Source organism: Haliotis rubra, unplaced genomic scaffold (assembly GCF_003918875.1).
Source record: "Haliotis rubra isolate DU_JTF1 unplaced genomic scaffold, ASM391887v1 Scf122, whole genome shotgun sequence".
Classification (NCBI taxonomy): Eukaryota; Metazoa; Mollusca; class Gastropoda; order Lepetellida; family Haliotidae; genus Haliotis; species Haliotis rubra.
This window is the reverse complement of record NW_025765137.1, coordinates 1,818,074-1,846,016: the sequence shown is the minus strand read 5'-3', so window position 1 is coordinate 1,846,016 and position 27,943 is coordinate 1,818,074. Positions and strand designations below refer to the sequence as shown.

Here is a 27,943-nt window from a genome sequence, read left to right as displayed (position 1 = left end):
GGTAAGGCCGTTTAGTGCCTGTTTCCCGCAGTAAATAATATAAGGTCACGGCCCAGCAAATTTACATATTCTGCGGAAGTAAATGACTGCTCCCTCGCTCGACAACGTGCAGTTTCGGATCGTCGTTATGGAAGTTGAGGTAGAAGGAGATACATTGTTTGTGACTATCGTTTCATGATTTACAGTCTAGGTTTCGTGCCATGAATTTACACGTGTCATACGTGCCCAGCCAATTGACTTCAACTCGGTCAGCTGTGATTGGTGTGATAGGAGAGACTCGCCCGATGGTGCTATTCAAGGACACGTGCTTTTGACGAAGGAGATTTCAAAATAGAATACGCCGGGAAGTAGATTTGTGTATAAGTTCGGAAGTATCCGCCTATAGACTAAATGACTTTGAACAGTGACATTTTTCGAAACCAAGAGCCAGTTTCGGTTCTTGAAAAATGGTGTCTTGGATGGATGTGGAAATTTTCATCCTGCGAGTGTGTGCGCTTGGTTTGCTAGGTAAGGATCTCTTTTTGTATTTACAATACAATACAATAATTCGTCAAATGTAGGTGAGCTGTTCACCTTGCACTCGGAGCACCTCAGTCCGACCTTTCACCTGTTATGCATCGTTGAGTGCTTTTAAAAAAATTGTTGATGCGCATACTGACATATACTCCTTAATTGTGACTGACTTGTTTTCGTTTTCTAGAGAATTTGTCACCCCACAGAAGAGGGCATACAAGTGTTAAACTTCCACTGCTTCACCAAACGCATTGAAATATGAAGTGATAAATAAATAAGTCATGCTTACTATGATGTGGAACAAGCACATTACACAGAGAATCTGTGAATCAGAAAATAAATAACACAATGGATGCTTTTATTTCAAGTTTAAGTAGGTTGACCTTTCGTGTTAAACTTAAACTTAAACATAAGTAAACTGGTTGCAAAAGAAAATGTGCCTACAATATGTTTATCTGCAAGCCGTTGGTGGTCTGTTTGAATCTGTAGTAATATGCACATGCTAGTGTTCTGGTAACAAAAAATATACAGAATTACAAATCTAAAATGTTTCTTGATTTAATTTTTGTACCTAATTAGGAGTATTCACAAAAATTTATCTGAAAATGAAGACAAATAAGAAAATTGGAAAACGTATGCCTGGGAATGACACGTTGGCCATATTGAAACGAGGCAAAGTATATGATGACAGCATTTATGGGAGTTGACAGTTTTCTACATTATTTTTATGACCTTTGTGTGGTTAACTTGAATATCTCAGTGCACCAGCTTTAGAGGGACAGCTGTTAGTAAACTTCACTGGGTCAGTCAATATTCAGTGATTCGTATGAGGATTGGACATAGTTACTATGACACACTGTCTGAAAGCCAAGTCACTGAGCCCAACTCCCCAAGTGATATTTTTATGGGGGATGGGAGGGGTGGAGTGGTGGGTAGCCTAGTGGTTAAGCATTCGCTTGTCACGCCGAAGACCCAGGTTTGATTCCCCCACATGGATACAATGTGTGATGCCCATTTCTGGTGTCCCCTGCTGTGAATATTGCTAAAAGCTGCGTAAAACTAACACACCAACTCACACACAACTCATTTTGTGGGGCTGCAACAAAACCGCTTGTTTGTAGAATATGATACATATCACAGATATTGGGTAACAAATACAAATATTAAGTAACGAATACAGTAATAAGTCTGCAGTTGATGTATTACCGTTATGAATTATATTCCGTGATACATTACAAAATATATTCTTTACATGTTTTGACCATGCTGACCATGATAATTTATCACGACAATGACCGGTGACCACATTACTGTCTAGATTAAATATATAGGACCGTTGACTGTTACCAAGCCTGGTTTGGGTAAGTTCCATTTTGCATGCATAATTTTTATAAGTAACACCCAAGTTCAAATAAAAACATTCCATTTAGAAAATGCATGAATATTCCATTCTTGTGATAGCAAATAATGAATTCATAAAGGTAAACGGTTCAATTCACTGAAGGGCAGCGGGGTAACCTAGTGGTTAAAGCATTCACTGGTCATGTGAAAGACCCGAGTTTGATTCCCCACATGGGTTCAATGTGTGAATGTGTGTGTATACTAGTCATCCTTTAAAGATGTGAAATTTGCAAATGCATTTTGTGAAACTTGAAAAAAATCCAAAAGAAATATATGATGTTTCTTTTCTTTTTTTGTGCATTAACAAGCATAACTGGAACATTTTATAAATGATGCTAACCAATTATTTTCGATAATTGATCGATTGTAATGAACCAAACATCTATTATGAGATTTTAATGAATTCCCAACACTTGTTTTGACCCATATGCATAAGGTGATGGTGTGATGGCCCATTGGTTCAAGTGCTCACTAGTCATGATGAAGACCAGGCAGGGGTGGAAATAACCCATTGCCCGACGTCCCAGTCCAGTGTTTTTTTCTGTCGGGCATGCAAATTTGAATATCACGCTGTACCGGTGTCCAGTTGACTTTCCAATGTTCATCATGCTGCTTATTTAAAAATCAACAAGAAAAGCGTCCTGTATAGTGGAAACATTATCAGGGCAAGTGATTTTACATGTGCCACTGTACCGGAGTACACAATCAATTTTAAAGTTATTTCCACCCCTGCCAGGGTTTGTTTCCCAACACGGATTCAACGTCACAAGCCCATTTCTGATATCCTTGTTGTGATTCTGCTGAAATATTGACGAAAAGCAGCGCAAAACCTCGCTCAATCGCCCCATGTGTTAAAAAAATTAGGAGTGGTACAAATAATTTCCACTGAGGGGCCAACTTTGATGCCAAACCTGCGGAACTAAGAAACTGAAGCAGGTGATAACAGCTATCTTTTATGTTTGTATTGATAAGAAATACATTCACTGTTTGGGCAGTCCCCATTTTTCAGTGAACACAAGGCTTCACAGTTACACAACAAACTCAAAGGAAAAACTGATTTTAGTTTATTTGAACAATACTTCGTCATACCTATTTTGTAGGGGTGTCACGATACACCAATCTCACGATACGATACGTATCACGATTTTAAGGTCACGATACGATACGTATCGCGATACATAATTTTACGCACCTTTTCATAGCATTACCTTACCGGCAACGATTGGTCCATCAAAATAGTCTAGCCAATCACAAAAGCTGTTAGTTTCCAACCTATTTTTTAAGTAAAGCTAGCTACATCTATTTATCGGAGCGATCTCGTATTATTTTACTATCAAGACTTTGAAGGAGATGGATATAGCATAAAAATTTGAATCGATAAAGTTTTAAAATAGGAATCGATACACGCAAGCATGTATCGCGTATCCTATCGTCAGTAAAAATGTATCGCGACACCCTTACTATTTTGACTAAAATAATATATCAAGTTCAGTTCATTATATAAGTCAGTTTGTTATGAACTTCTTGTAAGTTGACGCATGTCATTAACATCACTGTATCCCAGTTGCGTAGATTGATGCTCATGATGTTGATAGCTGAATGTTTGGTCCAGACTCAACTATTAACAAATCATCGCCATATAGTGTTGCTGACTGAGGAATCAATCAATCAATCAATCAATCAATCAATCAATGACTAGTATAGTTTGTATGTTGTTTAACCCGTGAAGGTCTGGGTTAGAATATTGATCTTCAGTAACCCATGCTCATGGCCCTCAAGAGAGAGAGTGAGTGAGTGAGTGAGTTTAGTTTTACGCCACACTCAGCAATATTCCAGCTATATGGCGGTGGTCCCCTCACTAGATGAAGTCTTATGCACCAGTAAACCCATGCAAAGTGAAAGTAAATTCATATGTGAATATTTATCGTGATAAAACAGAGATAATATCAGGATAGTAGATTTGTGATCATATGAGGCTTTTGTTTGGAAAAAAAAGGTAATAGGCACATTAATATTCTGGATAGTTGATGAGTTCATTTAAAATAATATCTATGAAAGCCCTTGACCTGAAAAATATGGGTCACGCTAAAGTTCCAAGGTATCAGAATACATAATTGAACCTGTTGAATAAATACAATAGTATTTAAACTTTTTAAGGGGGATTGAAAAGCTGTCCAGTATTTGTCAGGATTAATATTTCCAGTATTGTATGCATCACGTTTGGTAGTCTTCTTATGCAGTGTACAAGAACATGATGAAGGGCTTCACTCATTCTAACATGGATTTATCTAGGATTCTCTCCTAATTGCCCATGGAAGGCAAATTGGGAACAATCATAATTTTAAGGGTTTTGAGATCATTTAAAATAGAATATTTTAAAAATTAGTAAAACTTTTAAAGTTTTCTTTTCCAAAATTTCAGAGATGTTTTAATATTGAAAATTAACATTACATGTAAGGTGTTTAATGCAATAACTTGAAGCTATGGGTTAATTAGGCCTCTTTGTCTGTATTGGTGATATCATCAGTGAATGAAAAGTTCCCTTGTAAAGCCGTAACATTGAGCATAAATATAACAAAATGAATCAGGAAGTGTTTTATTATATTCTAATTTGGGAATATTTACTGACATTTGCTGCTGACCAGCTCCCAAATATCGACATGTCTACGTCTGGAAACATCACTCCATAATAAGATATGAGGCAGGGTTTTACCTCGACTCACAAAGAAGGGTGTCCCGCTGTAGCAGGCCATTTCTTTCCCAGTCTAAACTTTCCCCGGGAAGAATCTGGCCTAAGCCAAGCTTTTCCCGGAGAAGTTTTGTCCTAGGATATTCTTACCATGGGGAAAGTTTGGGCTAGGCTAAAGTTTCTCTCTTCTCTTCTTCCCCACCTTGGGCCACTTCTTCCCCATCCTTACTCTTATATCAAAAGGGGGAGATTCTGGCCTGGCCACTTCTTCCCCCACCATTGCTCTTATATCAAAGGAGGAGATTCTGGCCTAGCTAGGCCACTTCTTCCCACCATTGCTCTTATATCAAAAGGAGGGCCTAGCTTAGATTCTGGCCTTGCTTATATCAAAGCCACTTCTGGCCTAGCTAGGCTACTTCTTGTTCTTATATCAAAAGGAGGAGATTCTGGCCTGGCTAGGCCACTCTTCCCCACCCTTGCTCTTATATCAAAAATTCTGGAGGAGATTCTGGCCTAGCTAGGCAACTTCTTCCCCACCATTGCTCTTATATCAAAAGGGGGAGATTCTGGCCTAGCTAGGCCACTTCTTCCCCACCATTGCTCTTATATCAAATGGGGAGATTCTGGCCTAGCTAGGCCACTTCTTCCCCACCATTGCTCTTATATCAAAAGGGGAGATTCTGGCCTAGCTAGGCCACTTCTTCCCCACCATTGCTCTTATATCAAATGGGGAGATTCTGGCCTAGCTAGGCCACTTCTTCCCCACCATTGCTCTTATATCAAAAGGAGGAGATTCTGGCCTAGCTAGGCCACTTCTTCCCCACCCACCCTTGCTCTTATATCAAAAGATTCTGGCCTGGCTAGGCTACTTTTCCCCATTGCTCTTATATAGGCTTCTTCTTCCCTAGGCCACCCCCCCATTGCTCTTATATCAAAAGGGAGGAGATTCTGGCCTAGCTAGGCCACTTCTTTCCCCCACCATTGCTCTTATATCAAAGGGAGAGATTCTGGCCTACTAGACCACTTCTTCCCCACCATTGCTCTTATATCAAATGGGGAGATTCTGGCCTGGCTAGGCCACTTCTTCCCCACCATTGTTCTATATAGATTCTGGCCTGGCTTGACCACTTCTTCCCCACCATTATTCTTATATCAAAAGGGGAAGGACAAGTTATAACAAACATCAAACCAACAGTGGCTTTGACTTATATTTTGGTACACATTTTCTCCATATACAGTCAGACCTCGTTTTTCCGAACACTTTGGTTTTTTATTGATTTGTTCAGACAAACGAATCATTCGGATATCTGAATCAGGACCTAGGCTGTCGGCTACATGTGAAATCAAAACAACTAAAAATAACATTGTGTTGTGTTGGGTGGCAGGAAATGGACAGTCACGCTGGTCAGTTTCAGAATTTTACAGTTGTGACTAACCGCATTGTCAACAAGCAAAATGGCCTGCCTGTTGATCAAAAGACAGCAGCCAATCACGAAACAGCTCTGCTGTCATCCACGCTTTTGTGTTATTTCTATATCTAGCATATATCTCAGGTTTGGAATGGCTATCAAAACATCTATGATCTAGGCCTGGAATGTTTGATTTTACAGTTCCAGTTGAATTAGCACACAATGCTACAGTAATCCTTTCCTTTGATCGCTTTTATATATGCTTACTCAATCAACGATTCAATAATTGTTTCTTCTCTAATTAACCTACACTCCCTGTGATAAACACTGAATTAACTAGCAGCCAGCACAATGTTTTGACAAGCGGTAGACATGATAGACTTGGTTTTTGTGAAGACATCTTGCCCGAACAGCCTTGGGGTTCGGATATAAGATTTGTACATATTTTTGCTGATACTCAAAATTGACCATTCGGATATTGAGGTAAAATGTAACTAGAAAATTTTGTTTTTTGTGAAGAATTTTTCGGAAACCAAGATATTCTGATATCTGAAGTTTGGATTTACAAGGTCTGACTGTAGTCCATTCTTGCCTCTGACTTGGGCGTAGTGATTTGATTGCATTCATGTTCGAACGGCATTTATCTCTAAATACATCCTGCTCTGCCGCCATTCCTATGAAGACACATTGCATTAGTTCCTGATCTGTCCAAATCATGTCACCATAAGATCTAAACATTCAATTTCACATTTGATGAGTAGATAAGATGTAATATACACAGGCTGCTTGCTCTCTTATCATGCTGTTTATTATCTAATATTGTATTTATGTATAAATGTAACGGAACATTATTCACATAAGCTTGTGTACTAATCCATAATCACTTTTGGTATGAGTGAGGGAATAAAATTTTGAATGGATACGGATATCCAAGTAAAAACTGGGTATTTAGTTAAAATTTCGGAATATAGTAGTGATTTTGAGATAAGCCAATTTGGAATAAGTCGGGATAAGTAAATTATTGAAAAATGAAATAAGTAAATGATAATATAAAACAATAATAATTATATAATGCATAATATTATAAGCAAAGATAAATTTTGTAATATTAAATTATTTTAAATAATTTTGAATTAAGGAATTGTGTTTGGTCAAACATGCTTACTTTCACCAGTGGTTGTTTATATATTAGTACTCATGTCACAGAGTTACATATTGATACAAAATTATTTTCTTTAATTTCCTGTTAAGCTAAAGGGTCTACTACATACATAACAATCAGGTTGATGTTTCACCCTTAATTGTTTGGTATTGAATTAAAAGAAATAATCAATTTTTCTCACTCTTATTCCTTAAATATATTTCCGGATATATCTTAAATATCTTATCAGTGTGTTCACGTGAATAACTATAGACGAACATAAACATGAAAACGAGGTTGGGGAAGAAATAGCCTAGGTAGGCCAGAATCTCTCCCTTTTGATATAAGAACATGGGTGGGAAAGAAGAAGCCTTTAAAGTTGATTCAAGGTTGGGGAAAGTTTGGCAAGTGGGACAGTTACACCGGAAAGCCCCAATTATAAGTTTTAAGGGTTTTGTAAATTTATAAGTTTTGTTGGCCATATGAAGATCCTGTGAAGGAACAGTGTGGAGAAGTGTATGTTTTGATAATATCTTTATAGCCTGGGTCATATGAACTGGTGGATGATGCACGAAACTGCTCTGAAAGAAAAACCCAAACACCTAGTCACAGAAGTGTTTGGGTACAGTGAATAATATTGTGCATACTTTTGGACGCAGTGAATTTTTACCCACCCGGCATTTAATGCAGGGGGATATAGTCGACGCCTCGTCAGTCTGTCCGTCCGTCCGTCCGTCCGTAATCATTTTGTTTCCGGAGCATAACTCAAAATTTTTCAACAAATTAGATTTTTGGCATTTTTATTTTTCTCAAAAGGGAGCGGTGGGCTTGGTTTCCCGGAGCACAACTCGAAAACCATTCAATATCTTTCAACAGAACTTGGCAGATATATAATATAATTATAAACTGTTCTCGTCACGATATGGCTGAAATATTGCAGATGTGACGATAAATATTAACTCACTCACTTATGTGAAAACTCAATACCTCTTAAGTCTATTGTGTACAAGTACGCTTGAATTTTTGTAACTACTCCATACATTTGATCTTACATGCGTACACACAAAAATAGATAAATTAACTGCGGTAGAGGTTCTATTTCAGCACATGAACTTGGCAACTTAGTCTTTCTTATCGTTTCTCATGTTACTGAACAAATATATATAAGAAACACATAAACCAACTTTTAAAGATTTTATATTTTTTATAATAATGGAAAATGGCAAAATGCCCAATTGAGTTTGAGGGAGGTGAGTACAAATAAATTTGGTTACTCCAAGGAAAATTAGGATACCCAATAGAGATGAACACAAGCCAGTACTACACTCAAAGGCCCAAAAGTTATCGGTAGCTCTGACTATTGTCCATGAATGGTTTTGATAGGGACCATTGGAAAATTTTATAATGCCACAGTGCCGTTGTTTGGAGTCATCATGGACTTCAATTGAATCCATTTTCTGTTTATGAATATCTTCTGTTATTTTTGGTATATTATGACCATCCAACATATCAAAACATAAACAGAAAATAATTAATTTATTCATTGGTTGGGTATATAGTAAACAGACATATTAAAGTAAAAATACATTGCATGAATAAAATAGCAAAGGAAATATTTACTGGATGAAATGAAAGCTATTTTTGATTATCATTATTATGAAATAACGTAAGCGTGATATGAGAATGATAAGTTTAGTTGTTCATGTCGAAATATTTCCCATAATTATGGAACAGTCTCTACAGGTGTTCATTGTCTCGTCTAATCAACTGCTTCAACACCTGTTGACGTAGATCCATGCACGACTATTTAGCAGCTTGGGGGAGGGGGAGGGGGTGTCGGCAATGTCAGTATAAGTAGAGAGACCACTGTGCTAGGGGATAGATTGTGGGGGCAGCTATGTGTAGATGGTTTCATTCCTTGTCCGTCATGACGTTCATAGGCTATCACAGTCACCCACCTTGTGACAGATTCGTTTCAATGGTGGCAGCCCTTGCAGGTGAGCAGACAGATTATGAAAAGGGTCATATGTTGATGTATTTTTATATTTAAGATAATTCTTTTAGCCATGTATTTAATCACATGTCAAACACATTGGGTGTTGATAAGGTATTCTGTATGCTTTTACTCACTTGGTTTTCCTTGATACTGATTGTCACTTGTCAGAGGTGCAGTTATTTGCAGTGCCGAGTTGCCTCCCTTTGGCAAACCAGAAACCTATCAGTATGAGTTTGAATCCCAGCTTGTCCTGATTATGTGCTAGGAGCAGTGGGGTAGCATAGTGGTTAAAGCTTTGCTCGTCCCGCCGAAGACCCTGGTTCGATTCCCCACATGCGTCCAATGTGTGAAGTCTATTTCTGGTTTTTCCCCGCCGTGATATTGCTAGAATATAGTATTAGTAAAAAGCGGCGTAAAACTAAACTCGCTCACTCATACCTGTGCTGACTGATTTCACTGTAATGGTGACTATATGAGACATGCATCTCGTTTGGCTTTAATCCCACATGTCACTTTTTTTACAGTTCTGCTGTGACGTAACTGTAATACTGTTGAAATCAGTGTTAAAGGGGCACTGATCTAGAGTGATTCATGTTTCTTGCCGACAATTATGTCCTCCAGCTGCCCGATGCTCAGCTTCCTTGACTGTGACGGACATGGAGACTGGGCAGCTGTCTACCTTGACAGTGTAACTTGTTATTCTAGCCTTGTTTATACGCATATACATATACCAAAGGACGCGTGCTAATTAATTTCTTCAGCCTAAACAATCAGATAATAAGAATGGTGGATGCCCGTCAGATGTTGTAATTTGGAAATATCCCTGGTAGTTCTAGTTTGATTGTAAATGTAAGAAAGTATCCCAGCAGTGTAAGCTTTTTCGGATTAGTACACAGGAAATGTATTTCTTATGCAACAATGAATTTCCTTTCGTATCTTAAAAACAGAGTCAACCCATCAAGTTTGCATGCAATACAAAGATTACTAGTCTGTGTGGTTGTGGAGTGGAGTAAAGCAGACTGGGTGGTTGTATAACAGAGTAAAGCAGACTGTGGGTGGTTGTATAGCAGAATAAAGCAGACTGGGTAGTTGTATAGCAGAGTAAAGCAGACTGGGTGGCTGTATAACACAGTAAAGCAGACTGGGTGGTTGTATAACACAGTAAAGCAGACTGGGTGGTTGTATAACACAGTAAAGCAGAGGTTGTACACAGCAAAGCAGACTGGGTGGTTGTATAAGCACAGTAAAGCAGACTGTGGGTGGTTGTATAACAGTGTAAAGCAGACTGTGGGTGGGTGGTTGTATAGCAGAGTAAAGCAGACTGGGTGACTGCAGACTGGGTGGTGGACTTGTATAGCAGAGTAAAGCAGACTGGTGGTTGTATAGCAGAGTAAAGCAGACTCTGGGTGGTTGTAGAGCAGAGTAAAGCAGCAGAGCAGACTGGGTGGTTGTATAGCAGAAAAGCAGACTGTTGGTGGTTGTATAGCAGAGCAAAGCAGACTGGGGTGGTTGTATAGCAGAGTAAAGCAGAATGTTGACTGGTGGTTGTAGAGCAGAGTAAAGCAGACTGTGTGGTTGTATAGCAGAGTAAAGTAAGGCAGACTGGGTGGTTGTATAGCAGAGTAAAGCAGACTGTGGGTGGTTGTAGAGCAGCAGTAAAGCAGACTGTGACTGTGTGGTTGTAGAGCAGAGTAAAGCAGACTGGGTGGTTGTATAGCAGCAGCAGAGTGGGTGGTTGTATAGCAGAGTAAAGCAGACTGGGGTGGTTGTAGAGAGCAAAGAGTGGTTGTATAAGCAGACTGGGTTGTAGAGCAGAGCAGAGTAAAGCAGACTGTGGGTGGTTGTATAGCAGAGTAAAGCAGACTGGGTGGTTGTATAGCAAAGAGACTGCGGTTGTATAGCAGAGTAAAGCAGACTGGGTGGTTGGTTGTATAGCAGAGTAAAGCAGACTGTGGGTGGTTGTATAGCAGAGTAAAGCAGACTGGGTGGTTGTATAGCAGAGTAAAGAGTAAAGCAGACTGTGGGTGGGTAGAGTTGTAAAGCAGAAGCGGAGACTAAAGCAGACTGTGGGTGGTTGTATAGCAGAGTAAAGCAGACTGGGTGGTTGTAGAGCAGAGTAAAGCAGACTGTGGGTGGTTGTATAGCAGAGTAAAGCAGACTGTGGGTGGTTGTATAGCAGAGTAAAGCAGACTGTGGGTGGTTGTATAGCAGAGTAAAGCAGACTGTTGGTGGTTGTATAGCAGAGTAAAGCAGACTGTGGGTGGTTGTAGAGCAGAGTAAAGCAGACTGTGGGTGGTTGTATAGCAGAGTAAAGCAGACTGTGGGTGGTTGTATAGCAGAGTAAAGCAGACTGTGGGTGGTTGTATAGCAGTGTAAAGCAGACTGGGTGGTTGTATAGCAGTGTAAAGCAGACTGTGGGTGGTTGTATAGCAGAGTAAAGCAGACTGTGGGTGGTTGTATAGCAGTGTAAAGCAGTCTGTTGGTGGTTGTATAGCAGAGTAAAGCAGACTGTGGGTGGTTGTAGAAGCCGAGAGTGAAGCAGACTGGGTGTTGCAGGGTTTTACATGGCCGCTGCGTGATTCCTGTGTAATTGACGCAACAATTTGTAAAAAGACCTTCAAAATATTATCATACGAGAGTCAATCTTGACGCAAAGTCTTATGAGTGACCCTCGGAATTCAGTTCAGTAAAATCTATCAACAGAGATAACTTTCGGTTTATTATCCCCGCAGCGCGCTTTATGGGGTATTAAAATAGACTCCGTCCGTGCGTCGTCCGTCCGTCTGTCCGTGCACATTTGTCTTTTCGAGCAGAACTCTAAAACCGTTCTATATTTCTTCACCAAACTTGGCACATACATGGATCTGGTGGTGTACTGGTGCCTTTTGGTAGTTTTGGAATTCTGAATCAAATATGTTTTGGCCTTTCCATGGCAACAAGTTAGACTTTGACTGAAATTGTGGTAGTGCTCTTTTCGAGCAGAACTCTAAAACCGTTCAATATTTCATCTCCAAACTTGGCATATAGATAGATCTGGTGGTGTACTTGTACCTTTTGGTAGTTTTCGAATTCTGAATAAAATGTTTTTGGCATTTCCATGCCAACAAGTTTGACATAGAATGAAATTGGTGACTGTTCCTTTCTGGAGCAGAACTTTCAAAACCTTTCAATACTCTCCTTCCACTTTTCTATATACACACATAAATATTTGACATAATCATAACTTCGTAGACATAATCATGAAGAGTATTTTGCCATTCGGGGATATTGATGACTTTGTCTTCTTATTTGTAAACTGTATTGAAAACGCAGCGTGATATTAACAGGAAGTATGGGAACACCGAGTGGCTACAAATATAGAGCCATGGCATGCTAGAATCACGGTAAAGAAACCAGCCAATAGCATTGGGTATGCCATTCTACTATATTTTGACAGCCAATAGCAGTTAAATACGTCAGTCACTATGTTTAGACTTTGTTTTGGTCATTTAAGCATTGTCAGTCCTGCTAAGAAACAGCTGTTGCTTGACTTGTTTTTCGATAATGAAAGCGAGAAAAACTAATCTCATGGCGTTTCTAATGATGAGCACTAAAACCGGCTTCAAAATCATAATCAGTGATATGTGCATTCGGCAAACAATAAATCGAACCCCATCACATTTGTTTGTCAAAATTTTCCAGAACTCAACCTTAACCAGTCATTAAATCTTCTAAAGATGACATTGACTCAGTTAAAATTCACAAAATGCAAAGCGCATTTCAGCACATCTATCAAAAATGCAGACCGTGGCGACCAGACTGATGGTCACATATGCGCACTGTTTATGTAAGGTGGCTCAAAAAATATCCCTGCCGATACTTTTAGAGATTTGATGAATCTACAGGTTATCAATGGTGTAGAACACATCGCAGTAACTTTACAGAAATGCTCATGTCATTGAAGAATCGATCTTCCATATTATGGAAGAACAGCAAATTGAAGCCATAAAAAGCAGTCCATACATTGGCCTTATATTGGATGAGACCTGTGACATCACCATAGAAAAAAAAGCTGGCAATTTATGTCAGGTATATTGATGGTGAACTTTCTGGGTGAACCTGCTGGTATACAGTATACTGGACTTTGTTATGATTGAATTGAACAGTGAAAAATATACTATGTATTAACTAATCATATACATGAGTGAGTGAGTGAATTAAAATTTTATGTCACCTCAGCAATATTTCAGCCATATAGTGATGAGAAAATGTTTTACATAGACAATAAATTTTAATTGTTAAATAATCAGTCATCAAAGGACTGTAAAATAACTAGATTATCACAGATGGAGTCTAAAACTAGCCTGTAAATCTAAAAACTATTTTACTTTACGAAGACAATGCAATATAAAAACAGGCTATAGGTCGCGAACAATTGAAGGTAGATCGTCACACTAGGGACCTTAGGGACTTAAAGTGCTTTTTGCTACCCACAAGGACTCATATCAATGACAATACAACACAAAAGAACAAAATTGTTGCACAACTCTTGCTTTTGGATTTGCACAATAAAATATTACACTAATATCAAACTAAAATTTTCATGACTCCCAAATGTTGAAAATGACTCTCCAAAATAAATACTGTGAGTCACCATGACTCCCGTTTTTCTAAGTCTGTGTAAAACCTTGGGTGGTTGTATAACAGAGTAAAGCAGACATTGTGGTTGTAGAGTGGAGTAAAGCATTGTAGAGTAAAGTGGACTCTAGATGTTGTATTGCAGATGGTTTTAATGATTGGAAAAAACAATTGGATGAAATGTAATTTGGCGTCAGTATCATGCAGTGTTTCTTTCTCTTCTGCTTGTATGTATGAGGATAAAGTATATTGGATGTTCTTGTTATTTCAGTGTTTTGCTTGTGCTTCCCATGTATCCATGGCGACGATTCATCTCTTCATGTGTCTGGTGACCACCAGAGGGCACTGCTGAAGCCAGAAGAGAACAATGGCGGTGTGATGACATTCACAGTCGACAACCAGTCCGATCCCTTGTTACACCCTGGGTTTATGAACTATTGTCGTCTGTCGGAAAATGCATTCACTGGCAGTGAAGGTAGATATGAAAGATTTTATTTCCAACACTCCGCCTTAATTGCATGTAATACTCGTAAGATTAAAGAATGGATACCATCAATAGTTGCATTGCTATCCAAGGGATGTCAAAACGTCTGTTTGAATCTTAAAAAAAAACCATTTCAGATTTAATTTATACCAATTTTTTAAACCATTGTTGCACTCATTGTTGCATACACTTAAACTTAGTCCTTTTTCACTTAAACAAGGGAAATCCCATCCAAAGTCCACAAGTACTCTTTTTTGGCAAACTACTGATAAGAGAGCCAAACATGTGACTCAGGCATTAGATATTTTATCTGTTGAATCTTTCATGTTTTGACTCTTGTTTGCTTATTGATGTAAAAAAATGAAATATAGCGGAGCACAAGAAAACTGAGTCATGAGTTCAGATCTGTTTTAGACGTATTTATCAAAACAGGGCACCACGGCGTATCTTTAATTCAAATGAATGTTTAGACAGCAGCTTAGTTCATATTCATTGGGGTTGCAATGCATTTTCATTAAAGTCATCCACTTATTTCAGTGAAATTTGGTCAAAATGTCTGGGCCATTTGTTACCATAACATGTGTGACGATGCCCTCACTGGCTTTCTTGCTTCGCTTATGCAAAGTTGTTGGTTAGCAAAGCTCAACTCAATCTGAAACATTTCCTTGCACCCGTGAAGATTCGTGTTAGAATTGGTCTTCAGCAACCCATGCTTGTTGTAAGAAGCAACTGACGGGATCAGGTGGTCAGGCTGATTTGGTTGACATGTCATTGTATCCCAAATGCATAGATCGATGCTCATGTTGTTGATCACTGGATTGTCTGGTTCAGACTCGATTATTTACTTGCCGCCCCCATATAGCTGGAATATTGCTGAGTGCAGCATTAAACAACAAACAAACCAACATCTTCTGACTGAACACTGGGCCTGGCTATCTATATGGATGATAAAGGTAAAAAAAAAACATGGTTTCACCCCTCCGCGACAGATAACAACTTTTGCGTTTTCAATGATGATAGTTTCTTAAACAACTTTTTGGGTGGAGTCCGGATAATTTTCAAATATAAGAAAGCTGTTGGGTATTAGTAAATGATAAACATGTGTACTATTTATATTTATGTGGCAATTTTGTACAATGATAAAATTTGCAATTCATCGGTCCATTTCTGACTCTAACGGACTGTAACTGAATATTGCTCGATTATCAATAAATATCAGAACTAACTTTGAGCAAAAATGCCAAAACATTCTGAAAGAAATAGACATATGTCACATCACTGGTGACTGGTGACATGTTTTGGCTTTTTTTCTAAAAATACGCTTTGAACATAATTTGGAAGTAGCCCATGAATATAGACTTTGTGTGTTGTCAGTGTATATTAAACTATGTCATCACAATAGTTAGTACAATATTATTGCTGACACAACTTTCATATCGATAATCATTAATAGTTCTTCCCATCAATGGGGGCGGTGGTGTAGTCTAGTGGTTAAAGCGCTGGCTTGTCACGCCGAAGACCCGGGTTCGAATCCCCACATGGGTACAATGAGTGAAGCCCATTTCTGGTGTCCCCCGCCGTGATATTGCTGGAATATTGCTAAAAGCGGCGTAAAACCAAACTCAGTCAGTCAGTCAGTCTTCCCACCAATGATAAGTCTGATTACCAATCATGTTATCCAGCCCTAGGGGCTGTGGGGTTGCCTAGTGATTAATGCGTCCGCACATCATGCTGAAGGGGCGGTGGGGTAGCCTAGTGGTTAAAGCTTTGGCTCGTCACGCTGAAGACCCAGGTTCGATTCCCCACATGGATACAATGTGTTAAGCCCATTTCTGGTGTCCCCCGCCACGATATTCCTGGAATATTGCTAAAAGCGGCATAACATTATTCTCACTCACTTACTCACTAATCACGCTGAAGACCCGAGTTTGATTCCCGATGTGGGTACAGTTAGTCTCTCATACAGACCCTGAAGCAAATATATCCAAGAAAGTCCACGCAAGTTTAGAAAATGCGGCAAGTCTGGGCTCCTTTTCATTATATTTGATTTTTGTTATTATGAGCTTTTTCTCTGTTAAATATTTTCATTTCAGAGACTAGTTGTTAGTTTAGGGTACAGTGTGTGAAGCCTATTTCTGGTGTCCCCTGTCGTGATATTTCTGGAATATTGCTGAAAGCGGCTTAAAACTAAACTCACTCACTTCAGCCAGCCCAACTGGATACAGCTAACATCAGACACACTGACACTGGCCAACAGGCTAATTAGTAACTGTCATGGGAAGCCATTAATCCATGAAACTTGACACAAGGACTCGTAAATCTTCACAGGTAGTGCTAAGAACTGGGGCAAAATATCAAGGTGTCTTGTTCTATGATGATGATGATGATGATGATGAGTGAAGATCTGGGTTAGCAACCCATGCTTGCTGTAAGAGGTGACTAACAGGATCGAGTGTGGTCAGGCTCACTGACTTGGTGGGGTTGGTGGGTTTGCCTCGTGGTTACACTGAAGTTGTTCGCTCGTCACACCGTTNAGAGCCAGGTTCGATTCCCAAAATGGGGACAATGTGTGAAGCCCACTTATGGTGTCCCCTGCTGGAATGTTGCTGAAAGCAGCATAAACCTAAACTCACTCACTCATGCTGACTTGGTTGACACATTTGACCCAATTGTGTAGATCGATGCTCATGTGCTCATGATGTTGGTCATCAGATTGTCTGGTACAGTTTTGATTATTTACATACTGCCGCCATACACTGAGAATATTGCTGAGTGGAGCATTAAACAACACACAAACAAAATATACATGTTTAGGAAGGGCTCAAAACTCTTTTAGGGGAAGGTCACCTTAAAATTTGCATATTGCATGAACCCAAGTGTTTTGACTTGATGCCTTTAATTCTGTCCTTCTCAGGTTCTCCTGTGCCTGGCTATCACTTGAAGAAGGTTCTCACCCTAATCTCTCCAGGACAGCGAGCTACAAAGATTGATTTTGAAAACATGACAAGTCCCGATATAAGCTGTGACTTTGAGGAGTATGCACACCGGTCAAGCCATCCTAAAGTTCAAAGTCTCCCCGAAGTTGCTGATATTTATCGTCATATGAAATCAAAGAAAGATGGATTCAAAATATTTCGGCCATACCCTGATTCACCATTCTGTGAGTATGAGGAGTTGTCTCCCCTTGGTACAACCCAGCATATTCTTTTAGGAGAATATATGGGAAAGAAATACTCTAAATTTGGGTTTGATGAACCATATGCCATAGAGGGGATGTTGGCAGCGCACTGCATACAAGATGAAGCAGCGTATCAGAGTATTTTTGCGTTTTTGCATGGCTTGCTTCATGAGAAAGATTTTGTATCAACAAGCGTCAAAAAGTCTTTGAATAATTTTTGTCAAATGTATCCTAGTCATCGATGCTCCTGTCCAAAGTCAGATTTTCTTCAACATCAGATTGCGAAAGCAGTGCGAAGAGGGTTTCATATATTTAAAGAAAGTGCCAAAGTTGAGCGTGGCATCAATGAAAAAATAAACCTTCCTTATCATACAGAAATTGCTCCACGTGAAATCGTGTCTTTCCTTTCATCATGGGTCTGTGATGGGAGACAACATCCATGCAAAGATGGAACCTGTTTCAACATCAGCATTTCAAATTTAAATGATGTTTTCCAGTCAACTAATGATTATCTCAATCACATAACGTCCACAGTTAGTTTCAAAAGCTATGCACATCTTAATGTTTATCCATTTTTTGAGCGAATGTTCAAATGGCTGCATGGGAGTGGGTATGAGAGATTTTCCGTCATGGCAGCGGAAGAGGATTTCGTTGTCATGGTGATGACAGTTCTGGGATTGCCAGTGGAGCAAGTTCTTCCATTGGCGTCAAGGCTTGTGTTTGAGATTCATGAATCTTCTCAGTCAAAAGATCTGATCGTTAAAATATATTTTAATGGAATTGATGTATCTGATAGACTTTCTCTGAGTACTGATCTGAATGTTTCACTGTTAAGTCTGGAAATGGTGAGTGAATATTATACAAGGTCAATGTTAAGTAGTTTCAAAGACAGGGATTATTATACTGAATGCATGTCATGATCAGGGATTATATATGTTCCTGCCTGTTACCACACGTTTTAGGGTTTCTATTAATTATTTATAGAATGAGTTGTCATTTTGAAAGGATTGAAAGGACGTAATAATGCTCAAATCAAAATTGACTCCCATCAAATATCTTTGAAATCTGAGAAAGAATTGCCTATGCTTTTTGTGTGTGATTTTTTTTACTCCTAATTTAAATCAAACGTTTTTTGTAATGTGTGACAAGGAATATATGATAGATATATTTTTGAAAATGATAAGCTGTTTATGACCATGATGACTAGTTTTGTGGCATCACTGAAACGGATTGTCTGGCTCTGATTCAACTACTTACAGGCCACCTTCATAGCAGGAATATTGCTGATAGAAGCATTTACCAAACTCACGAACAAAAATAAAATGTAAAACATGTATTATACAAATTGAGCCTATATAACACAGACAACATTCCTGAAAGTCTTGGGTTGAATCTGTTAATGTTGTTCTAGATTCATGCTTCCAGATTTGATTGACCTTTCTATCTCTTATAACTAGAACTTAATGTTAAACATTTAATGGTGTTGATTATTTTTTCAAAATTAAAATGAAACAAGGTATACAAACAGGATATGTTTAGCCTTTTTAAAACAAGTTGTTCAGAAACATTCAAAATTTGAGAGTAAAACAAGAAGAGAACAAATGTTTTTTTGGTGGGTTTCTTTAGTTAAGATAATTTGCATGTCACATTTTGTGAGGAGAAATTGTTAGATAAAACATTTCATGGATCACATTTCGACGTAAAACCAATGCAGCCTTATTTGGCATGAAACAATGGACTCCAATATAGGTCTATCTAAATTTGAAGTTAGAAAGATAAACTCTAAAATCAGTTGAACTTGTAATTTACACACTGCTACACAATAAATTTGAGTAGGAAATGATTATTACAGAAATATTTCCGTGTGATTACCCATGATAAGGAGGCAAGTAAACAATGTACAAAGTGATAAAGAAATATATGTTATCTGTATTTCACTGCTGACAATACCATTAAAGTGGAAGAATGCTTAATACTTGATTGTGTAATATTGCATCAAATACAGTCCCATAAAACAATGTTAAAATACTGAGAATTTATGGTAAGTACTTTAAGAAACCATTTATTTTAATAAAATAATGTTTCTTTTCAAATTTGGATCCAGGGGTCAAAGTTTTCAGTCTTAGATGAATCCCTCTTTTGTGAGGACCCATTGCCATTGTGTTGTTAGCAAAATGACTATGTTAAATTCATATGTTAACTTAGATTTATGGTAGTCGTAGTGCTGGAGATTACTTTGTGAACAGGGCCCTAGTCTACTTATCAACTTCTGTTTGTTTGCAGTACAGATCTGTAAATGCTATATCACTCAGGAAGGGCGTTTAATTTCAACGGGAAGCTATCAAGACAGATCAGATTTATCATGATGTATGCAGTTCATCCAAGCAATAAATTTTCTATTGGTGAAATAAAATCTCGTGACATGTCACAGGACTCGTGAAGGAAATAATTCAAGTATATTTAAAGAGACCAAGTCAAACATTGGTCTACCAGATTTACATCCTTGATGTTTAAAATGACTACTTTTCTAAAGTATTTTTCTTAAAGAATGGCATGACTAATTGTTGTCGGTAGATGTGTCATCACATTGTATATTCGTCAAACACAAGGTCTGAGTTTCTGGGGTGGAATAAATAAGGGCGTGGTCAGTTAACAGGATTGAAATATACACATGGAAAAAAGTATTGCAACACCCATTATTGTTACCTGCCACATATCCACTTCATAGCCAGTTACTAGTCTTAATGACCACCCAGTCAAGTCAAATATTGAAAATATGTTGTAGTCAGTGTTTCAAGAATACTTAAATAACCAATATTATCATGTTTCTACAGCTTGTTTCCTTTAGGTCTTCCTCTAAATTATTTACAATTACTTTCCATTTGATGTAAATATGCTTAATGAGATATACATGGTATCATGACTTTGCTATATCATTTTACTCCTCATATTGTATGAAGATGACTTGACAGTTTTATGTTTTAGATTGAGATAATAGCTCCCACTATTGACAGAGTGATCTATATATATTTCTAAAGGCTGCCTCAGTCTCTTGTCAAGAGCTTCTTTCCTTTGTGAAAGCAGGGCAGGGACATGAGTAACTTGTGTTGTATAGGGTCACACCAGTGGTCAAAAACCAGGGCACATTTCTGGGATTTATAAAAGATAGTAGAAAATATGCTGCCTTAGACCATCAAACTTTCAGATGAAAATTTTCAGACTTCCATTTGAGTATGAAGAAAGAAAACTTCCATATTTTTCATGGGTTTTATTTAATATATATTTTGATATATGTTCTTAAATAGATTTCATTTCAGCCAGTTTTTAAAAGTGAATTTCTTCAGTGACTTGCACATATTTGTTATTGAGTACTCTGAAACACTGATATTATTTTTTATCCCCCGCAACGCGTTTTGCGGGGGGTATTAAAATGGACTCCGTCCCTCATCCGTGCACATTTGTCTTTTTCCGAGCAGAACTCTAAAACCATTGAATATTTCTTCACCAAACTTGGCACATAGATAGATCTGGTGGTGTACTGGTGCCTTTTGGTAGTTTTGGAATTCTGAATAAAATATTTTTGGCATTTCCATGGCAACAAGTTTGACTTAGCCTGAAATTGGTGGTAGTGCTCTTTTCAGGAGCAGAACTCTAAAACCGTTCACTATTTCTTCACCAAACTTGGCACATAGATAGATCTGGTGGTGTACTGGTTCCTTTTGGTAGTTTTGGATTTCTGAATAAAATATTTTTGGCATTTCCATGGCAACAAGTTCGACATAGACTGAAATTGGTGATAGTGCTCCTTTCTGGAGCAGAACTTTAAAAACCTTTCAATACTCTCCTTCCACTTTTCTATATACACACCTAAATATTTGACATAATCATAACTCAGTAGACATAATCATGAAGAGTATTTTGCCATTGCTGGGGATATTGATGACTTTGTCTTCTTGTTAATATCAAGTTTGCAGTTTATTTAGTGTTTAACAGGATTATTAATAATACTTGATTTGGCTCAAAATAAGTCTGTAGGGTGTGGCTAGTCTAAATTTTAAAGTATTGCACATGACCCAGATAGTTAGATCTGATACAGTATGTCACGAATGTGGGCCTGTAAATTTAAAAATGACAACTAGGAATGTCAATATTTGAATCTGTCTGTCACAAGACTGAACCAACATGTTGTAAATAACCCGGAGACCTATCCATAAATTGTTCAAGCATATTAAGACTTGTGTGAGATAATATATGATCATAAAAAAATATAAATTATATGTAAGAAATATTAATTATATAGATGAGTAGAACCACGAGAATGTAAAATAAAAATTAAAAAGAAATCAATTTATTCACTTTGAGAACAATTAGGTATAATTTTATGTAAACCTTGCAATATTGAGGTAAACATGGCAAAGAATTAACTAAAAAGAATAGCGTGCTCATCAATTTTGTACACATTTACCAGGGGGGTCAGCAATTCTGTACACATTTACCAGGGGGGTCAGCAATTCTGTACACATTTACCAGGGGGGTCAGCAATTCTGTACACATTTACCAGGGGTCAGCAATTTTGTACACATTTACCAGGGGGTCAGCAATTCTGTACACATTTACCAGGGGTCAGCAATTCTGTACACATTTACCAGGGGTCAGCAATTTTGTACACATTTACCAGGGGTCAGCAATTCTGTACACAAAAATAAAAAAAAATTATGCCTAAAAAATATGGGAAGAGGGAGGGGGGTAATTGATTTTGTGCATGACGTGGTGTGTGTGTGGGGGGGTGTCACTGAGTTTGTACATGCTTCTCCATAAAAATCATCATCGATCCCCCTTGCCATAAATTATGAACGGTCCCTTATAACTAAACTGCAAAAGTTCTTGTATCAGATAGAAAGGTCTATACAATTGTTTGTCATTTTTCCAAACCAAGAGCTTGGAATGAAATAATTACATGTATTCACAAAGTAATCTGCTCTAAGTTAAATTCAGTATGAGCATAATTAGAGAGGACTGGTGTACATGTTTTTGACAATCCCTGTATGTTGTGTTTTGGTGATAAGTGCGAAGACAATTATGTGTTCATTCGAGAAAGGTGAAAGATGAGAAGACTCTATTGTTTTAATGACGAGATGATGTAGGAATGTGATAGTAGAAGTATGTCCCAGCGTTCTTTTGAACCAAACCTGCTTGTTTGTGTGCATTGTTTGCAGAGTATGCTTATGCTGTTGATCACTGGATTGTCTGGTCCAGACTCGATTATTTACAGACTGCCGCCATATAGCTGGAATATTGCTGAGAGTGGCGTACCATATCTTTTGTTAGTGTAACTATTTTTTCAGATTTTGACAAACCCATAATGAACAAAGCAGGAGTGATTATTTTTATTTCTTATCACTGGACTGTGCTTATAACTACTGGTAGCTCCATGTTGAAATCTTTTGTTTGCTAATGTTTTTGCAGGGGGTTGTCAAATTCATGCGAATTTTTGTGTAATATAGATGACCTTCATGGATAAAAACTTCTTTATTTCATGAGTATCACGTTTCGGTACAGATTCTTGTTCTGTGTCAAGAAGTTGTTGTCCATAATTGTTTACTATTTTGTACTTCCAGCTTCTAAAATGCCTCTCAGAGAAGAATTTATGTATGTTAATTCTGTTAGTAATTTTCCTGTGACATGCAGGATTTACTTTTTTAGTTATTTTGGTCACATTATTTGATATCAAATATGCTTTGATCAAATATTACCAGTTACCCTGTGTTAGATAGTTATAACTGATCTGCTCCGAACAAAATCAATCAAATTGTGAGTTCTTGGCAAATTTACATGACCTTTTCATTTTTGTTGTTGTTGTGGTTTTCACATACTGCCAGTTGGAACAGGTTACTTCTACAAGTATTGAGTTTGGTTGATTCTCCAAGGACCTTTTCCAATTTCACAGTTATGGCCCCTGTTTTACTTGTTTTGTTTTATTGCCCATTCAATGAGGGAACGGGTTATGGATGTCCTCTGTTTGTGTAATAAGTTTTACTTACTGCCATAATGTATGAGAATGTGATAATTTTAATTATGATATAGCTTATTTATTTGTGCCTGTCTCTTGCATTTCTACAAGAGAAATTGTAACATGTGAGAGTGCCAAATTTTGACCGTAAACTTGCTTATTATCTGATAGTTGTCTGTCACTCAGGTTTGTTAATTTATTGACAGTGCTAGATATGAAGCCATGTTAAAGAGGTTTTATTTTGTGTGATGCATTATATTGTGGTAGAAATTTTTTTATGAAACATTAAAAAAACCCAACTTAGGCTGTTATAAAAAAATTATTAGAATTTCATACCCACTGCTTCACTGCCAAACACATTCCCTTCCCTTTTTGTCATTATTTTATTGTCAAGCATCTGAAGAAAATAATTGTGTTTGATTGTTTCTTTCTTTGATGTAACGCCAGAGAACAGTGTCATGTTGGATTCTAGGCGCAAAAATTAGCATTATTATTATTATATATTCCACCACATTTGTAGCCCTACTGGACTCTTATGCATTGGCTAGATACTTTGTTTAAAACCAATAGGGTTAAAGCATTCAATTGTCGTGTCGAAAGCATACATGGGTACAATGTGAGAAGCCTATTTCTGGTTTCCCATGCCATTTTATTGCTGGAATATTGCTAAAAAGTGGTGTAAAAGCATACTCACTTTTTTAAAACCAGCAACAAATAAAATGTTTTTCACTGTTCATGTGGATGTGGCCAAATCACAGTGCAAATAGTCCTTCAATCTTGATTAATTCACCCATAATCAAACATTACCCAAAACATATCACACACAAAAAAACAACCTTTCACTAGTGATAATCAAAATGCAACGATAGATTATCTTGTTTGATGCAGTGTAATTGGCAAGGATTCCACAATTGTGATGATGTTACTGCTTTATTTTCACTGAATGGTCAGCTTGATGCAGTGGAACTTGTAAAGATTCTATACTTGTGATGATGATGATGATGATGATGATTTTATTTTCACTAGGTTATCTTGTTTGATGCAGTGCAAGGATTCCACTTGTTGTATGAGTTATAAACAGAACGTTTGAGGTGAACATATTTTGTATCCACGCCTTGTTAGTCAGCGGTAGGACTGTCACATGATACTATTGTATGATCGATCTGCGTTTGTACATGTTGAAATCAATAGGTATTCAAGTGTGAAGACTGATTGCTTGAAGTTATTAATTCATTTTGTCAGATTCTGAAAACTGACACTGATATTTTTTGTTACAAATGAAACGTCTACATTATATGTGATCAATCATGTCATTAACAGCTGTGGAATATCATGTAGAGGTGCTTCAGTGAACAAAGACTTTACAGTGTTGACATGCTAAAATAACAACTATCTCAGTGTTATAGGAAAGTCAAACACAATTTCCTATGTTGTCATGGCTGTTTTTGTTGAATACATACTCTGTAAGGGAGATGTACCATCCAAAATTCAGGGCCCAGTTTCACAAAGCTATCCGAGCACTGACGACTGTTGTAAGTGTATGTTACAGTATAGGAGGTACGACGGTTGTAGCACTATGACAGCTTTATGAAACGGGGCCCAGGACTGCATTTGAAGTACTTACTTGTTTACAATGAATTTAGAACTAAAGCAGCTGGTCATCTCCTATACCAAGCGTGACAATTTCTTCAGACAATCCATCTTTGACTATAGACAGATCAAAAGTAGATTTGTATTCAAAAGCCATGTGAAACACTGGTGCATGTCCACGTCATCTACAGCGTATTTGAATTTAAAAATGCTGCCCTCATGCAATTAGTCTGAAACGGACAACCCAGTATCCATTCCATTCAGGGGGTCATGTGATGTGGCCAAGCTAAAGAACAAAATGGCTGCTGTGGAACTCATCAATGAGTGATGGGACAATCAGTATGTAAAGTCTAGATCCTCCGATCACAGGATTGTAACTGATAGTGAATGGAAACAGGATACAGTGACTTCGGACTCCATTTTATAAAAATTGTAACCAGATCTTGGAGATGCTGTAGGTCTTGTTTGGTCGTTTATCAGGCCACAATTGTCATGATTTATCAAATATATCAAATAATCATTAATACTCTTAAACCTTACAAAAGTGTGTCTTCAATCTGATTCCAGGTGTAATCTTCTTTATTGTTATATATAAAGATTTGTATTTGTGTTTTTAGCATCTTAGTGCTATGATATATATTTTATGTTTCTCACTTTTCTACAAGAGAAATTGTAACCTGTGAGATAATCAAAACTTTTGTAATGCCATGTTAATCAAATGTTTTTAAGCCTCACACATGTGCCAGTGAAACTTTGAGGCTTATGGTCAGGGTTCACTCTTCAGATCAATGTTTTCCTTTGTTTAGAAATTTGTTTAACAAAGGTAGATGTATTTACATGATGCCTTTATGGGGCGGTGGGGTAGCCTAGTGGTTAAAGCTTTGGCTCCTCACGCGAAGACCCGGGTTCGAATCCCCACATGGGTACAGTGTGTGAAGTCCATTTCTGGTGTTCCCCGATGTTGCTGGAATATTGCTAAAAGAGGCGTAAAACCAAACTCAGTCAGTCCTTTGACAGAAGTAATGAATATGCAAATTTTCTGTGTTTGAAATCATGAAATTTAGCAGAGCACAATGCCCTGTCCTTTTTATTTGATGCTCTGCCCTTATTATTCTTTTTATGTTCAGTGTTCTTTGGGCTTTTTAAAATCATATGCTTAACTTAACATAATATCCTGATACATTCATTATGTGTGAAAATTAGAGAACTATTTAAAATTCAGAGCAGTATACAATTTTTTTTTCTGCGTGTTTTAACCTGTTAAGAATTCTTTTCCATCAGAGATGCCAACCCATGTTTCCCCGTAAGGTTTCTGGCAGGTACCCACTCTACAAACTAGATAGACTGTGACGGTGCAATAATTGTGGTACCCAAAAATGTAGACATGTTGCTGCCTAGGGAATATTATTGGTTAATCCAGAACCCCCATCATTCTGATTTCATGATGAATGATATTGTTTGGATTAACAAGGTTTTTCTGTCCAATAGCTGAGGTTCTGAAATCTTTGTAATCAGTAACATGTATATAGTCTTAATATAGTCAAAGGTGCATGGATGTTATTCATAATCAGTGCCATTTTCTCAATTTTATGACAATTATTGTTATCACTAGGACAATCTCATTCTTCTACAAGAGAGTTTGTAACCTGTGAGTTTGTTGTTAGTTGGATCTGTTTCATGATGTGAGCTTTCTGATTTTATTTGTGCTATAAACAGGGATTTTTCACCTCCATGCAGAGCCTGGGATGATCGGTATGTAACAACCAGGGAAGGTGTTTCATGTTAGGCTTCATGCTGGGGGTCATTGGATCTGTGGCATAGGGACCGCGACATCAGGCACATTTTCTTCTTTCTTCACTCAAAACCATTCTCAGTTTTATTAAGGAGCATTTTTATCCCACCGGCATGTAATGCGGGGAGATATAGTTGACATCTCGTCCGTCTGTAATCATTTTGTTTCCGGAGCATAACTCAAAAACTGTTCAATATCTTTCAAGGCACCACTTTAGGTTCTGTTTGATATATCTGCAGATTTGTGTCATTTTTATTTTTCTTGGTTTCGCTAAAAAGCGATGGGTGGGGCTTCTTTCCGGAGCACAACTCAAAAACCGTTTCTTCAAGACTTGGCAGATATATCAAACAGATCTTTTAGTGGTGCCTTTTGCTATTTGCAGATTTTGGGCATTTATTTGGTTTCCATGGAAACGATTTGGACTGTCACACAGGGAAGGTAAATGCAGGAAATATTCCTATATGAACATGGAAAGTATATCATTTTCACAGGGCCAATTACGTACTTGGCAACAATAAAATGCGAGACGGACCATGGTAATAAGGCAGGTAGGATATAATCATTTTACATAGCCTGTAATACATCAAACCATCTTCTCTGCATGGAGGTGTACTATTACCTGGACAACATATGATTAGTATTGACAGTTTCCTTGCACGGACCTCACATTTCTGCAGGAGAGATTGCAACATGTGAGACAGGGTGCAGACAATATGGCTTTACTCCTACTGATCTGTACGAGATATACAATTAATAGGACTATTTACACCATATTTTTATATGTCAATTTTAGCGTTTTTTTATATGTTATTTCCACTGAGTCTACAAGAGATGTAACCAGTGGGAATTAATATTTTTAATAAAGAATTGTTTCTGCTATGATATAAATGTGTTTTTTTGTGTGTGTGGACCGTCTCCATGGATACAGCATCTGCCCAGATAAAGGTACAGTCAAAGAGAAGTGCATAATCTTATTCTTAGTAACACATTTTCTGAGATTTGACGGCCGATTTTTCACGTTAAGGTGAGCTGAAAAACCCCATGTTATGTGGATACTAAAATCGATAACAATTTCAAGTTGCATATTGTTATTTCTGAAAATCGATCAACCATAACGTTAATA

At 37.7% G+C, this 27,943-nt stretch overlaps 1 protein-coding gene across 2 annotated transcripts; it reads left to right on the top strand.

Moving 5' to 3' along the window:
* The first annotated feature begins 105 nt into the window (after positions 1-105).
* LOC124265890 lies at positions 106-18,921 on the top strand. Of its 2 annotated transcripts, none has more exons than XM_046700744.1 (3): positions 106-507; positions 14,038-14,241; positions 17,165-18,921. In XM_046700744.1, exons 1-3 carry the CDS (start codon positions 447-449, stop codon positions 18,346-18,348), a joined length of 1,449 nt encoding a protein of 482 aa, XP_046556700.1. In that variant the 5' UTR covers positions 106-446; the 3' UTR covers positions 18,349-18,921. The 2 variants fall into 2 exon arrangements, with proteins under 2 accessions (XP_046556700.1, XP_046556699.1); XM_046700743.1 differs by lacking the exon at positions 106-507 and adding an exon at positions 9,026-9,150.
* The last annotated feature ends 9,022 nt before the right edge of the window (positions 18,922-27,943 follow it).

Excerpts from the sequence above, each read along its gene's own strand:
- LOC124265890 (XM_046700743.1), top strand. The coding sequence starts at position 9,051 with ATGTGTAGATGGTTTCATTCCTTGTCCGTCATGACGTTCATAGGCTAT. Across the intron at positions 9,151-14,037 it reads AATGGTGGCAGCCCTTGCAG|TGTTTTGCTTGTGCTTCCCA; the intron begins GTGAGCAGACAG and ends TTGTTATTTCAG. Across the intron at positions 14,242-17,164 it reads TGCATTCACTGGCAGTGAAG|GTTCTCCTGTGCCTGGCTAT; the intron begins GTAGATATGAAA and ends TGTCCTTCTCAG.